We start from the raw sequence: 14,922 nt of genomic DNA, 5'->3' as shown, positions 1-14,922 counted from the left end.
AGGTTCTGTCTGCCAAGTCCACCCGCTGCCTTCCGGCGGGGATAAGCTGAAGGGAAGCTGCAGGAGCCGTGACCGCACTCTCCTAGGCCCTCCTGCGGTCTCCACTTCCACCTCCAAAGACAGGCCTCATTTTCCCCTCTGCATTTTCTCTGGAGCACCAAGCGTATGTCTCTGAAATGCCTCATTTTTTCCCCAAGCATTTTATTACCACCTACACATGCCCTTGGCTGTGACCTACACTTGCCCTTGGCCATGGGATACAGAGATGGGGGAGGCCTGGTCCCCAGACAGGAAAACCAGCCCGAGCAGAGACACTTGCCATCTGTGATGAGCTCTGAGCCTGAACTGAGCCTTGAAAACTCAGTGTGCCTGAGCGCAGGAGGCGTGGCTGGCAGGGGGCGCAGCGCGGGGGCCCAGGAGCCGTCCTGGAGAGTCTGGGTGCCCAGTGCCCAAGAGGAGGCCCAAAGAGCGCCCCGGGAGCAGGGGTGCCCATTTCCTCCTGACTTGGTGGGGGAGCTAGGCTGAAGCCAGGAGCCAGCCAGCAAGTGTGCAGGAGCCAAGGGAGTGGCACCCTTTGAGGCAGGAAGCCAGATCTGTCTCAGGGCTCAGCCCCTCCCAGGGCCCTGACCACAGTCGGGCTGGCCAAGGGACTGACCAAACAAGACTGTTGAGATTTTTCTGACAGTATGGAACTCACCAGGTTAAGCATAAAAAAGGCCCAAATTCTTTGCCCAACTCAGAGTTCAGTATGGAAATACCCTCTCGGGACAGACTAGAAAGGCTTGTCTGAGGCTTGCCGTGCGGCAGCTCCCACGGCAGGCTTTCAGACCAAGGCGTCTGAGGGCCAGGATGGCCTTGGCTCTGCCCAAAGCCCTGCCCTCCCTTCTGAGCCGGTGGGCCAGTGCGCTTCCACACGTAGAGCGGTAGCGTTAGCCAAAAACGAGGTCGCAGAGGAAATAGGCAGAACCTTGGAGCCTTAGCTAGTGACCGGGGCGGGGGGGGGGGGGGGGGGGGCGGGGGGGGGGAAAAAAACGGGGGGGGGGGGGGGGGGGGGGGGGGGACTAGAGCAGTGAAAACAAACGTGCTGAGCACCTGTGCTCATCCAGTGGCGACACTGAGACACGAGAGGGGGCCTGCGCCCCGACACAGACGGGAGGAAGCATTTCCTGGGGGAAGTGGTGAGGTACAGGTAATTTTTATTCCTGCCTCTTTGTCCCCCTGAGCAGGAAAGAGGCAGAGGTCAAGCCAGGGCTGCAAATAAGACTTCCAAGATCACAGAAATGTCCCGGCCCAGCCAGGCCTGCAGGTGGCCCCCCCACCCCGTGTTTGCCTGCCCGATGTGGCCAGCTCCAGACGCAGGGGCAGGGAGCAGCCCCGGGGAACATCTCCGTGCCTCTGAGGTTGCTGGGGAGGTGGAGTGCCAGGCCGAGATGAGTGACTGGGCTCTGTGGCTGCTGCAACCCTTGCTGAAGGGAAGAGGGTACCCCTGACTGACAGGAGGAAGGACTGCAGTGATGTGGCAGACCGCCACGGGTGCCTGTCCCCGGGGACCAGTGTGGCCTCGGGGCCGGCTCTGTATTGAGCCCCCCCTGTCAGCAGAGCCCTCGGTCGGGCACCGCTAGGGAAACCCTGCTCCCCAATCCGCAGGGAGCTTTGGGCAGGTGATACAAGGTGACCTGAAGAAAAAGCAGTGGACGGGGCATCTGCGTCCTTGGTCTGTGAGCTTGGAGGAGTCACTCAGCCTCTGAGCCTCCCTTTGCTCCTACGAACAATGAGGGGTCTAAGACTTGTGAAAACAGCATAAAGTGCTGGAGAAATAGAGGTACTGGTCTTGCATAGACAAAGCAGACAATCGCAGATAAAAACATCTATTTGGAGAGTGCCTACTGTATGTAAGATACTGTCCTAGGCCCTGGGATGAAGGTAAACAGCTGTGTGAGGCAGCCGGAGAGAGGTCGGGGTTGGACGGGCCGGAGTGGCCTGTGAGGAGTTGGGGGTGGGATGTGCAGAAGCCCGCAGAAGGCCGCCGTGTGAGCGCGTAGGGTCTGTGCCAGCTCGGAGCTAAGAGGCACCACCAATCCTTGGCCCCGTTCGGGGCTGGACTGGGCAGAGGACCCTCGGAGCAGTTGCCCTGCACCATCCCCAGCCGCCTCGAGCGTTCAAGGCTCAAAGAGTTGGCTCCAGGATGACGCTGAGGTCTAGACCCTTGGGTCCAAAGGCCTTTACAAGATGTATTGTCTTTGAGGAACTGATGGCACCCACATGTGCCTTTTTCACAAAGGCATAAATAGCATGTTCAGGTGACGAGGAACCCACTGCCAGGTGCCTCTCCAGAGACTGAAACGCTCTCCTGGTGTGTCCCCGCAGTGTCCTAGGCGGTTCCCCAGCCTGGATAGCCCTGACCACGTCCCCGTGCCAGTGCTTTCCACCCATCCCTCTCTTCCCCATGGCCTTGGACCGGGCACACACAGGAGGTCGGCATGACCAGGGCTCAGGATGGGGGCTGATTGCCGCATCTGGGTGGAGGGGCAGCCCGTGGGCAGCTCACCGCACCCACCACGAGGCCTCCCCCCAGGGTCGCGCCTCCGCAAGCCTTGCAGCCCTGGGCAGCCCACCCAGGTAGTCCCCCAGTGTCTACAGGCCTTGATGGCCAGGGTGCGTGGGGACATTGGAACACAGATTCCCTCTTCATGGCCGAGGAACCAGCACTTACCTAAAGATTCAGATTCCCGTTTTGCTCGTTCCAGAAAACCCTTTCCTCCACTTGGTTGGGAGCAGAGAACAGACTTTGGAGTCAAAAAGACCACAGTCTCCAGATCACAGCCCCGCCACATTCTGGTGCGTGGAAAGCCCAGCCTGAGACCAGCAGATGTTCTTACTTCCTTCCAGCCTTCAGTGGCTTTGTGGCTGGGCTGGTGGCCCTGCTCAAGGAGAGCTGCTCCCCAGCTGCCGTGAGGCCAAGAGTGTCTTGGGGGAGGTGAGGAAAGCCTGTTGTAACTTGCAAAAGCAAAGTAGCTTGAGTTGCCAGGAACATGTGTCTCATCCTCTCTTACCTAGTTGTCTGTTGCCGGTGGGGGGCAGGGGGGGTGGACACCTGGAATTGCATTCTGGAATACTCCTCTCTCCCAAATAGCTTTGTGCCCAAAGCCTAACTTTAAAATCAAAATTGATCCCTCCCAATGTCAGTGACGACCAAGCTGGCCCCCACTGGGCTTATCCAAGCTCTGTCCCTTGTCCAAGGCTACAGAGCCAGGCCCCACAGTTGGGCTGGGGCATGAAAGGGACCCTCAGGCCCAGGAGTCTGAACAGGGCAGCACGGTGGCTCCCGAAGGTGGCCAGGCCTCTGTGCATCCTGGCCACACCTCCTCTGGTCAGCGGTTCTAATTCCAGTTGGACAGCAGCTAGAAGTGGAGAAAGGCATGTGTGTCAACCACACAGTGTAGCCAGCAAGCCCTAATTACCCAGCTCTGCAAGGCCACAAGCACACAGTGCCACCTGGTTCTGCTTAGGGGGAGTTTTCTGCCATGAGCACCGGCCTTATGGCTCCTCGAGCAGAGTCCTGAACCTTGGGAAGGGAGCTAGACTTCTCAGCTAGCTTTACGCTGACAAAGGGCTTTCTGCCTGTCAACCCAGCTCCCCAGCAAACCCCCATCCCCTCCCTACCGCAGCCACCGGGCCTCCCTTTGGCAGGGCCCGAGGGCCCATGCTCCGGACGCCTAGCCTCTGGAGACTTCCTTTCGAGCTAGAAAAACAAGCAGCTGAAACGTGCCTCGCTGCAGCTGGGCCCCACCCGCTGAACCTATAGAAAGGCCCTGGAGTGGATTCAGCCTCACAGAAGAGGAAACCTGGCTCCGGCCTCACCCGCAGGGCCTGTTATGTCTGGCTCCAGAGGCCTTCTCCTCTGGGCTTTTCCATGCCTGTGAGCTAGGCCCCATTCATTTCCCTGTGGTTTCATGGGAATGTCCAAAACACTCAGCAGGTTGCAGCAAGCCCAGGAGGAGAGGGGTCAGCGAGAGGCCCGGGCCGTGACGTGTGGTCGGCCCCACGGCCACAGCACCCTCCTCTAGGCTGCTCACAGCGGGGTGTCCGGCTGGCTGTGGGTGGGCGCCCCTCAGTCCGCCTGCCGCCCCCCACCCACCCCGGCCGGCTCTGCCTGCAGCTCTCTCTCTAAGCCTCCACTTGCCAGCGCCCAGGCCACCAGCCCCACCCCGGCCTGGCCTAGGAGAGAACCGCAACAAAGATCTCATCAAGTTTCCCATCCCCGGCAGCTTCTCCTCAGCGCCCATCCAACCATCATTCCCAATCCGCCCCGACTCCCGGGGCCTTTGCAGTTTTCCACCACACTACCCTCAATCTGGGGCCACTGGGAGAGCAGCAGGTCCTCCGCGAGGGTGGCCGCCTCCCCCCCGACCCCCGGCCCGCGGGCTGCTCGGCCTTAGAGAAGGGGCCACGCTCGGGCGCACCGCTCTCCCGGCCACCCCCTTCCCGGCCACAACAGAGCCCCAGGGCTCCCAGGCCTGCAGTGAGGATGTGCCCAAGTGGGGAGAATCGGGTCCTCAGAAGAAATTATTTGGAACTGGCTGGGAGCAGTTCTTATCAAATTTCCAAGTTAGCAGTTTTCACGAAGTGCTAATTGAATGGTCTCCGTGAGCGGCCTGGTTCCATCTGTATGAGATTCCCACAGAGTTGTGACAAGTACCCTGGTGGCTGAGGGCAGAAGAGGCTGTTCTGGTCTCTCACTTGCTTTTGGTCTTTGAAAACTGATGCATTTTCAGGTTTGGGTAACGGCCATGCCGCTCTGCCCTGGCTGCCCGGCTCCCCCGTCCTTTCCAAAGCCACTTTCTGAGTGTTCTGAGTATGGAAGGGGTGGGGTGAGTGTCTCATCTGGCTTAGCTGGTAAAATGAATCTGGAAATGGAACATCCTCAGCGGCCCCGCTGCTCTGGCCAGGCAGGGTTGAGAGGGTAAGTGCGGAGGGGCCAAGAGCCCAAGGGCGAGGGCCCCGAGCCTGCAGGTCAGGAGTTCGGCCTGCCCGTTTGCACAGAGCCTCGGCTCAGGAGAGACCCCGCTGCCAGTGCCAGGCTCCTCCACTCGTCGAGATCCGCCGACTTCTGAGGGAGGGAGGGCAGTCCACTGAGCTGTGGTCAGCCCAGCGCTGACCTTGGGTCTAGACCGTGCCTGCTTCTGCTAGGGCGCAGAGACCAGCACCCCCCAGTCTCCCCAGGCTGCCCTGTCCGTGGGCCTTGTGGAGGTGGCCACCGTCTTTGTTGACCCGATGCGGATGGGCCTTTCTCTTCTCTCCTTTGCCCAGTGGGCTTGAAAAGACAGTTTCAGAGACAGTGTCCTCGTGCCAGTGCTCCGAGGCCACCCAGCTGCTCTTCACACAGGGGCCTGTTGTGTTCTGGGCTGCTGGTGACCAGATGTCCTCCCTGAGCGTTCAGGACAGCTTGGGACAAGGGGCTGGGGAATGTGGGGTCCCGCCCCCCTCCTCCCCTGCCTGGCTATGGCCCTGGGCAAGGCCCTTCCTCTCCGGGGCCACTGTAAGGAAGCAGCCCATCCCTTCCTGCAGGGACCGACACTGCGCAGGGGGCCTTCCCAGGGGAGGGCAGCTAGGACAAGCCGCCTCCTCTCCACTCAAACCACGTGGCCCGGTGTCCCCTCCTGGGAGCTCACAGCTCAGAGGGGACATCAGACTTCTTCCCTGGACAGCCCCCACCCTCCTCGAATGCAGGCTGGTCACATCCTCACCCTCAGGGGCTGCCTCGCCGTTAGCTCCTTCACCCCAAAAACTCGTGCAGAGCAATCCTTCGGATACTTAAAAACAGCCATCAGAAGGCATTACCTCCTCACCCTCCCTTCCAATGAACTCTTGCCTCTTCCACTAATAACTGTACTGAGAGTCGTCTGCATTTGACGGCCTCCCTCTTTAATCTTAATCTTTGGTTTCCCGAATCCACCTCCCCAGCCCCACAGCTATGGCACCGTGCTCCTGCTTGCCAAACCCAGGGCCCTCTGCAGCCTCCTCCGTCTTCTCCACAGCGGTCGTACCCCGGGCAACTGCTCCCTGGACCTCATTCCCCCCTCGCACGCCACCCCGCCAGCCGCCATGCTCCTTCCCTCTTGCCCCCCTGGGCCCAGGGACAGTCTTGCCCACTCACAGAGCTTCACCTCGCGTGTATCTCAGACTCTGGCATGACCTTCCCTTTCTGGCTGCCTCAGGCTGAGGCTCACAAGCCATCGGTCTCCCCAGCTTTCATCCAAGCTGCACCCAGCCTCGGCCCTGCATGCCCCTTCACTATGTTCTTCATGCTCCTCCCCAGGCTGGCAGCCTTCCCCGCTCCCCAGAGAAGTGCCAGCGCTGGAGGCTGGCACCCCAGCCCTGCCTGCGTCCCCCGCAGTGCAGCCCTCCTCCCTCGGCCCTTGGTTCCTGGTTTTCTCGATTTGTTTTGCCTCCACACCTTTACTCGTTCACCCCTTTTGTGTGAAGTATTGCCCTCCTCCTCGCCACCTCCTAGAATCGATCTGCCCACAAGGCTTGCTGGGGGCAGTGGGGCCTCGAGGTCACCCAGGACTGTTTGCCAATCGGCTGCGGGACTCGGAGCCAAACCCCTTTCCTTTTTGCCCTGTAAGCTCCCCTCGCACAGAAAGGGATAGAAAGCCCTCCCAGGGCTGCAGGAGACTTTCAGGGGCCTCCCGTCCAGACCGCTCCTAGCGTGACGTCTGTCACCCGGCGCTTCGTGAGTGTCCCTCCCTCTCTCGCTGCACACAGAGCAGAATTCGGCCGCAGCAGAAGCTCCAAAAAGATGTGAGCATGAGTAAGAGAACAGAGAGACCAACGAATGGCTCTAGCTGGGGAAGCTTACTACTCTGGGTTGTCAGTAAATAACCACGCCACGGTCTCGTACATGGAGCATGCTGCTCCTCAGACCAGGGGTGGGGAAAGCCGGAAGGGCTTTTGCTTCTCCATCACCTTGTTTGGGAATGGACCCAGCCAAGGTCTTTTCTTAGGCAGAGCTTGAAGCTGTCAACGACTCCTGGCAGCGAGTGTTAGGGCTCAGACGTAGATGCGTGAGGGCTGGGTGCCTAAGAACAGGGCACGGTGGCAGGGACCCAGCCCTCCCAACTCCGGAATGTGCCCATCCTGGGAATCTGTACAAATTTATGGGGCGTCTGCACCGTGCCAGCTTGGGGCATCCACGAGCCTCGTATGGGACCAGAGCAGACAGCACTGGGATGGAGAGGGGAGATACAGTGATGATCAGGGGTAATCACGGCAGCGTGAGTGAAATGCTGGGAGGGGATGCCCAGGAAGCATGTAGGGTCCTACGCTGCCTTCCCAGAGGAAGAAGAGAGGAGAGGGGCCGGCAGATGGGCCAAGAGAGCAGTAGTACAAGGAGACAGAGCAGGGGAGAGCCGCAAGAAGTCAGCCTAGCTAGATGGTGAGGAGTCGGGGATGGGGAGAAGGGAGAGGTGGTCCCGGGCACATGCCAGAAAGCCTGGCAAACCTCAGTTTACCAAGGAGGTGGACTGTCCCAAGGACGGTGGTAGTCGCAGAAGGGCTTCAGGCAGGAGAGAGATGTGACCAGGTTTGCCCTCGAGAAAGAATGCCCCGCTTTGGGTGTAAACAGCAGGGGGAGACTAGAAGTAGGGAGGCCAGCTGGTCAGAGCTGGAGGCCTGACCGAGGTGGTGGCATTGGGGCGGGAGGGCAGCAGGAGCCTCCGGGAATCTCTCTGTGTGTTCCACCCAAATCCTGGGGTTGGGTTAGTAGGCGCAATAAGAGTTCGCAATAGGCGTAACAATAGTGTCATTCGTGAAGGCCAAGCACTTGTATATTGCACCTCCATTTTTCAGGTAAATCAGTTGAGATTCAGAGAGGTTGAAAATTTTTTCTGAAATCACACAGCTGGTGAGTGAGTGGCAGAGCTGGAATTCGCAGGCCCGCTGCTGAGCTGCTGACCATTAGCCTCTCCTCTCCCCGTGGCCTGGCCCGTGGGCGTGGAGCACGGAGGGAAGCAGGACCGGTGGTGGGAGGCAGGAGGAGAGGCGAGAAGCAGGAGCCTGACCCTGGGACGCCACCCTCCCCCAGCCCCACCCGAGGGGCTTCTTGGCCACAGACACCCCCAGGCTCCTCGTTAACAAAACAGAGCCACAGCCTCCCAGACCAGCGGAGGAGCATTCAGTCCAGTTCCTCCGATGGTCAAGAATGGGCAGCCTTCCTCTGAAAGGGCAGCGATTTTAGCCCATTGCTCATGTGGCCACCGTCTGACCCCTGCCAGGTAGAGCGTCTTCTCCCAGACCTCGTCCTTGCAGCTATGACCCAAGTCCAGTCGTCAGCGAACAGTAAATGCCACATCCCGTAGCTTCTTGTAGTCCTGGTGCATGTTAGCCTCCTAAAGGCAAAGGAATGTCCTGTTATAAAAACATCAAATAACATCGTCCCCCCTAGCATTTCATATATATTCATACTTTTTTCTCTAAGTAACATTAACACACTTTGGGAAACACCGTTCTGGACCAGAGTCGCCTTTGCCGTGTGAGCTTGTGTGTACTTGTGAGTAGGTTGGTTGTGGCCTTTACCTGCCGCCTGCCCTAGCTGGTGAGGGACTCTGACAGCTCTAGGCTTGCTCAGCTCCTCCTGGGATGAGAAGCCCCTCACCTGCCCCCCCCCGCCCCTGCCCCCCCACCCCCAGCACCTGGAAGCCCAGAGCACGGGTAGGTGGGATGCTGAGGATGAGTGCTGACGAGCTTGCATCCTGGCACGGCCCCCAGCTGGCTGTCACAGGCCCCCCCCCCCCCCCGCCCCCAAGACCTCCAGAGTTGTGGGCCCCTAGTGGCACCGGGCTCCACATGCTCAGCAGATGTCAGGACTGGGACCGAGGCCCCACCTCCAAGGGCTTGGCTTGCTGTTCTGGAAGGTGATCCTGGCTGGTGGCCATTCCTTGAGCCCCCATTTAGAGCAGTTGTCAGGCAGTTGCTGACTTGCAGCCTCCCCTCCGCCCTCCGAGTGGGGCCGAGTGACCTCATGCCCGTGCCATGCTGTAGCAGGAGGAGGAGATGGGTTACGACCGGGGCAGGTACTTGGATCCGGGAGCAGCGTCCTCCATCCCCACGGCCCGGGCTCTGGTGTGTGGCGTTTGCTCTCAGGGGTGCATCCTGGCCACCCAGAACAGCTTGGGGCATCACCTGAGGTCTGGCTGCCCGGCCCCCAACAGGGGAAGATCAGGGTGAAGGTGAATAAGCCAACTGTTGAGGCTCCTCTTCTGATCGCCCTGCCTTCCCACAGACGGCAAGCCTTCAGCCCCTTTGGCTGAGGAGAAGAACACTGAATGGGAGCCCAGAGCCCCCTGGACCTTGGGCCACAGGACTGCAGTTTCTAAACTAAGGCTCTTTCCTGCCCAGAAGTTCCTGGGTTCTAAGCTGCCCCTGCCACGTCCCAGGTCCTGTGGAAGAAAGATGCTGGGGGGCCCCCTGCTGGCCTTTCAGTGGAACTGACCCCTGGAGGGGGGAACCTGTTGAGCCAGGGAAGGGGGCCTTCGCTGGCCTCAGAGGAGAGCGGAGACATCCGCCTGCCCCACCCCCACTGCCGCCCCCCCCAATTCTCCCTCCGTGGTGCCTGCCCCTGCTTTTGACGGTAAATCCTGAACTCAGGGGAATCTGGCTGCTGGCCACTTGGCATTTCCTTGGCCTTCCTGTTCCCACACTTGACTGGGGACCCTCCTCCAACTGCGCCGTGCCCCCTCCCAGCCACCCCAGGACTGAAGTGCCACAGTGCTCCAGGCCCCGCTCCTGCTTCCTCCCGCTCACAGCTTGTGTGTTCTCTCTACCCCTCCCCCCCCCCCCCCCCCCCCCCCCCCCCCGCTGGTATAAGAAGGATTTTAAGGACAGGTTGTGGGGAAACGGTCCCCGCAGCTATCCTAGAACACTAATGAGCCGTGGCAACACCCAGGGAGTCGGCCTTATTGCTCCTCCACCTCCCAGTTTGGTGACATTGACAGTTTTCTGGGATGAATGCTTGATATCAGCAAACTCTCCTGGAGAGAATGCAGCAGGCTCCCCTCTCACGTCCTGCCCCCCCCCTCCCCCCCGGCCCCTCCCCCAACTGCCCCGCGCCCCCCCCCAGCCACCCCAGGACTCCACCCCCACCCCCCCCCCCCCCCCCCCCCCCCCCCGTCCTGAGGGAGGAGCTGAGACACTCTGGGAGAAATGGAGCCCCTGGGGAGGCACGAGGGACCTGTCCAAGGTCAGCCTCTGCATCTCAAGCTTCGCTGGACTTCTCTAGGTTATAGGAGCACATTGGCTGTTCTCCCACCAGCTTCGGGCGCTCGTGGGAGTGTCCCGGGGGCCCAGGGGGGTCCAAGTAATGGAGAAGCAGCTTGACCGTGGTCCGTTATCACTGCCTGGGGCTCTGGGCATCAGCCCCACTCTCCCCATCCCTTTCTTCCTATTCCGTCCTTACTTGAGAACCTGAGAGATGTGGCGGGAGAGCCCCTGCAGGAACTGGGAGCAGGAGTGCGGCTCCAGCCGGGGAGGTACCCCATGCATTCAGTTCCTTTGACCCGTGGGGACAGGCTAGAATGCCACAGCCCTGCCGGCTGCTCTAGCCGGCCCAGCACTCCCTCGCCGGCAGCCTGACCGCAACCCTGCTATGGGGTCATGCTGCCCCCTGCTGGCCACACTAACAAAACACAGCCCAGGGTCAGTCCCCAAGCTATATAGGTGTTAATTAGTCGCCCAAGCTTGCAGCTGGGCTGGAGACTGCGGGGCTCCCAGTAACAGACCATGGGCGCCCTGCCCACAAGGATTCTCAGACTGCGTGGGCAGACAGGTCTAGAACCGCCCGGCACACAGTAATGTTCATGGAGCGAACAGACAGATGAACGACGGTGTGCATCTGGAGCGTTCAGGTGATGACGCATCTGGTATCTGACCGAGAATAGCCAGCAAAGCGAATCAGACATTTATTGAGCAGGGACTGAGACTCCTCTTGGGTTGACAAGATCGAAAGAGGAAAACCAAGTATGAAGAGTCCAACAGTGCTAAACTGCGACACAGGTGACCGCAGAACAGCCTGGCTCTTGCCGCCAGGTAGCTCATTGGCAGTTAAGGACCCAGGGGGTGATGGAGACAGCCTTCAGCCTGGGCCTTCAGGGACGGTGAGGGAAAGGCAGGTAAGGGGGGGCCAATGGCAGGGATGAAACTCAACAGGGCCTGGACGGTGGGTATCCTCCAGGATGCCCTTATAACCTGTGATATTCGCATTGGTTTCCACGACCACCCTGTGGAGCAGGTGCTGCTACCCCTACTCTACATTTGAGAGAAAGGGGGGGTCACAAGAGGTCCCGGAGTCGTGCCTGTTCCTACAGCAAGAACACGGAGCCGGGATTCAGACCGCCACTTAGGAGACGGTGGCCGGGTTCCAGTGCCTGAACTCCGAGGTTTCTCAGCAGGAAGGGTTGTGCACGAGGACAGATTGGGGGGCAGAGGAAGGCAGAACGGTCACTGCAATGGCTATGAGCACACAATAGGGGACAAAGAAACTCCTCCTTCCACACCTAGGGTTTCCTGCGTGGTACAGGGCCCAGCGGAGGCCTGACGCTGGCGTCCTACGCCCCACAGCAGGCCAGCCCGAAGTCAGGCCCACAGAGGAGGGGCTACTTCTCCCAAGGCGCAGACCTGGCCCCGGTCCCTCTGATGGTGCCGCCACCAGAGGGCCATTCCTGCAGCCCTTCCTCCTCGTAGAGAGGGCTTCTGGGAGAGACAGATGTGTTCTCGGAACAGCTTGGCAGACCAGAGCCACACTTCTGCCATGGCAGGCCCAGTCTGGGGGGAGGAGGGGCTCTGTCAGCTCGTGCTTGTCCGTCCCCCCCACACCCATCACGGGCTGCTTTTCTTTCCAAGAGCTTGGCGTGGTGACGAGGCTAACCCTAAAGCACCACCCGTACCTGCAGCGAGAGGCAGTTCATCTCGGGCCTCCGGCTGCTTGCTGGCAGGGCTACGGGAGCTCACTCCCTGACCCCTTCTGACTCCGTTGCAAGAAGCACAGACTTGACGTGCAGCTTGGGGTCCAGAATAAAGGCAGGGAGAGTGGTCCCTGAACTGGGCAAGGCTGTCCCCATACAGGGCACCCTGGCCACGATGGCAGCAGCGTGCCCAAGCCCCCTTTCCAGGGGCTTCTGCTCTCATGCTTGTGTGTGATCTGCTCATCCTCCCACCGGAGCCCTGGGTGGGGGAAGCAGCACATGGCCTCCTGCCCCAGATTTGGGGGGTGGGGGTGCCGACCTCAGGGCTGTGCGATCCAGCTTCCCACTTTGCCTGACTCCTCAGTCTTGGCACGTTTCTTTCCTCCCCCATCAGGCCCCGCTCCTCTCCCCTCTCCCTGGGTCCTGGGGGTAATTTTGTCTCTCCACTCGAAGCCGTATCTATCCATACTTGTTGATTCTAATTGCACGCGAGGGCAGCAACTCAAGTGTTCAATCCTAAGAGGTTAACTGAGATTTGAACACCTCGACAGCACATTTACCTCGCCCCAGGATGTGTGATTCCTCTTGCTGTCTGTGACCCTCCTGCTCATCCTCAGAAACCCTCCTCTCCTCTGGAAGAGAAGGGAGCCCTGGGTCTGCTGACCACCTTCTACGCACCCCCAGGAAGCGCTCTTGGCAGGCCTGGGCATCTTGTTTTCTTATAGCTGGGGACGCCCCTTGGTGTCCTGGGAGGCGAGTCATTCAGCAGACAGCTTTATTGAGCACCTTCTCTTTGTCAGGCAGGGTGCTGGGGTGCCAAGCACAGGGGCCACAGCAGAGAAGAAGACAGATGCCATCCCCCCCCAGGACAACGCGGAGGTGGTGCACAAGCTACTGAGGAGTTAGCGCAAAGAGGGGCATGAGCAAGGCGGATGAGATTGGGTGGCAGGAGGGCGTCTCTGGGCTGAGACCAAAGGGCACGAGAGAGCCAGCCTGCAGGTAGCCTGGGAAAGAAGAGGCAGCGGCAGCCCTGACCCCTGCTGGATCCCCCCCACCCCCACTGCAGGCTCGTGGAGGAGTTTATGCTCCTGGCCAACATGGCAGTGGCCCACAAGACGCACCGCACCTTCCCTGAGCGTGCCCTGCTGCGCCGGCACCCCCCGCCCCAGACCAAGATGCTCAATGACCTCGTGGAATTCTGCGAACAGATGGGGCTGCCCATGGACTTCAGCTCTGCCGGGGCCCTCAATGTGAGTGCTGGGAGTGCAGAGGAAGGGGGAGGCCCTGGGGAGAGGAGGCCTCCTAGTCACAGAGGCCCTGGCCATGGGCCATGCTCCCCACCAGGACCAGGCCGAGGGAAAGCCACTCTACAGTCCTCCATGGGCAGGGATCCTGCGGCTAGGGCTGGGCTGGGCTGGGCCCAGAAACTTTCAGTAGGGGGCTGAGATGATTGGAAGCCCGAGAATGTTTTAATGGTAAGTGGTGTCAAGTGCTCCCTTCCTGGAACTAAGCCTTGTGGGGCGCAGGCCTGAGCTCTGATCCCCCGGAAGGGAGGCTGTTCCCATCTGGGCTTTTAAGCCTGGGGTAGGCAGAGAGATGCCTTAGGTCAGACAACTGGAAACCAGTCTCTCTGTCCAGCCAACAAGACATGGAAGGGCTGACGTCAGAGCCACGGCCCAGTGTGAGACAACGGCTGGGGGCTGCTGGCCTCCGCACTCCACCATGGCTTTCTGAGCAGGGTCGAGCCCCTCAGCATACCCTTCCTCCCCAGAGCCAGGTCTCAGATGGTCAGAGGGTGACAGGGGCCCCAGAGCCTGCCCCAGCTTGACTGCCTATCACACGGTTTGCTTCTAGAAAAGTCTGACCAAAACATTTGGAGATGACAAGTACTCACTGGCCCGGAAGGAAGTGCTCACCAACATGTGCTCCCGGCCCATGCAGGTAAGGAGGGGCCTGGTCCCCCAACCTCCCCCTTCTCCCAGGAGCATCCCTGACCTCCACACGCAGAGGACCTAAGGGGAGGGGTCGGGAGGACAGCCCCAGGCATTACCTAGGACAAGTGAGCCCTGAGCTCCTGAGCCCGATCTGCGTCCTACACAGTCCTACACAGACTTGCCTGCCTTACCTGCTCAAGGATGGTTTCTGTGGGGCCGTTAAAGGGCCCAGTTTGAGCCCCGCTGCCCCCTGCATGGCTTCTGGGGCTCTGTTTCCTAGCTGAAGGCCGGGAGTCATCCCAGGCACACACCAAGCCTTCGGTGCCCAGTCCCCGCAGACCAGACCAGCTCGGGGAAGGAATGGGGGCTAGTTAGCAACTCAGTTGGATGGGCACCCTGGAGGGAGGAGATTATCTGTCTCCCATAGCAGCCTGCCCAGAGGAGAAGTCATCAGCCCCCACCATGCCTTGTGGACCCCAGGCAGAGAAGTTTCCCTCTTGCTAGCTGGTAGGAGAGGAGTTAGGCGGTGGGCCTATCGCAGGCAGTGTGACGGGCGGGCAGCCTGGGAGGTAGACAATGAACTTGCTCCTAGCAGCACGTCTCAGCCCTCTGAGGCTGAGCTTCAGCCCCTGCAGGCCCCAGCATCTTGGGAAGGAGCCACCCCACCGGCCTGTCAGGTCAGCAGGGTCTGCAGATACTAATGGGGCCAGCTCTGGGCCCCATTCTGGCCAGGGGGCAGTGACAGACCATTTTTCAGGGGCTCAGTCACTCTGCAGATTCAGTCTGTTCACAAGAACCGGGTCACCTCAGCTAGCCACAGCCAATTTATTTCCTGACACTCGTATTTTCTGCCAGGAATGGAGCCATCGGGGCCCTTTTGGGTCTGGCTGTCTTTACCCGGTCCCTGGTCACAAGCGTCTGCCCCCACCAAGCACCTTTAAAGCACGCCACACAGAGGGGCAGGGGTGCCTGTGGCCAAGGGACTCGATGTCACTCTGCCCTCTAGTTGCTCTGAGACACGGTCACCC

The 14,922-nt window shown here is 60.2% G+C and overlaps 1 protein-coding gene across 3 annotated transcripts in view; it reads left to right on the top strand.

Moving 5' to 3' along the window:
- The window catches only part of DIS3L2 (DIS3 like 3'-5' exoribonuclease 2), a 346,894-nt gene that overhangs the window by 322,321 nt on the left and 9,651 nt on the right, over positions 1–14,922 (top strand). For all 3 annotated transcript variants that reach the window (XM_032399177.1, XM_032399039.1, XM_032399109.1), the window contains 2 exons: positions 13,027–13,210; positions 13,815–13,901. In XM_032399177.1, the coding sequence (XP_032255068.1) occupies positions 13,027–13,210; positions 13,815–13,901 (271 nt within the window). The remainder of the gene's footprint in view (positions 1–13,026; positions 13,211–13,814; positions 13,902–14,922) is intronic.

The sequence above is a fragment of the Phoca vitulina genome, unplaced genomic scaffold (assembly GCF_004348235.1).
Source record: "Phoca vitulina isolate PV1807 unplaced genomic scaffold, GSC_HSeal_1.0 scaffold1, whole genome shotgun sequence".
NCBI lineage: Eukaryota > Metazoa > Chordata > Mammalia > Carnivora > Phocidae > Phoca > Phoca vitulina.
The sequence above is the reverse complement of the archived record's forward strand: the minus strand, read 5'-3'. Positions and strand labels throughout refer to the sequence as shown.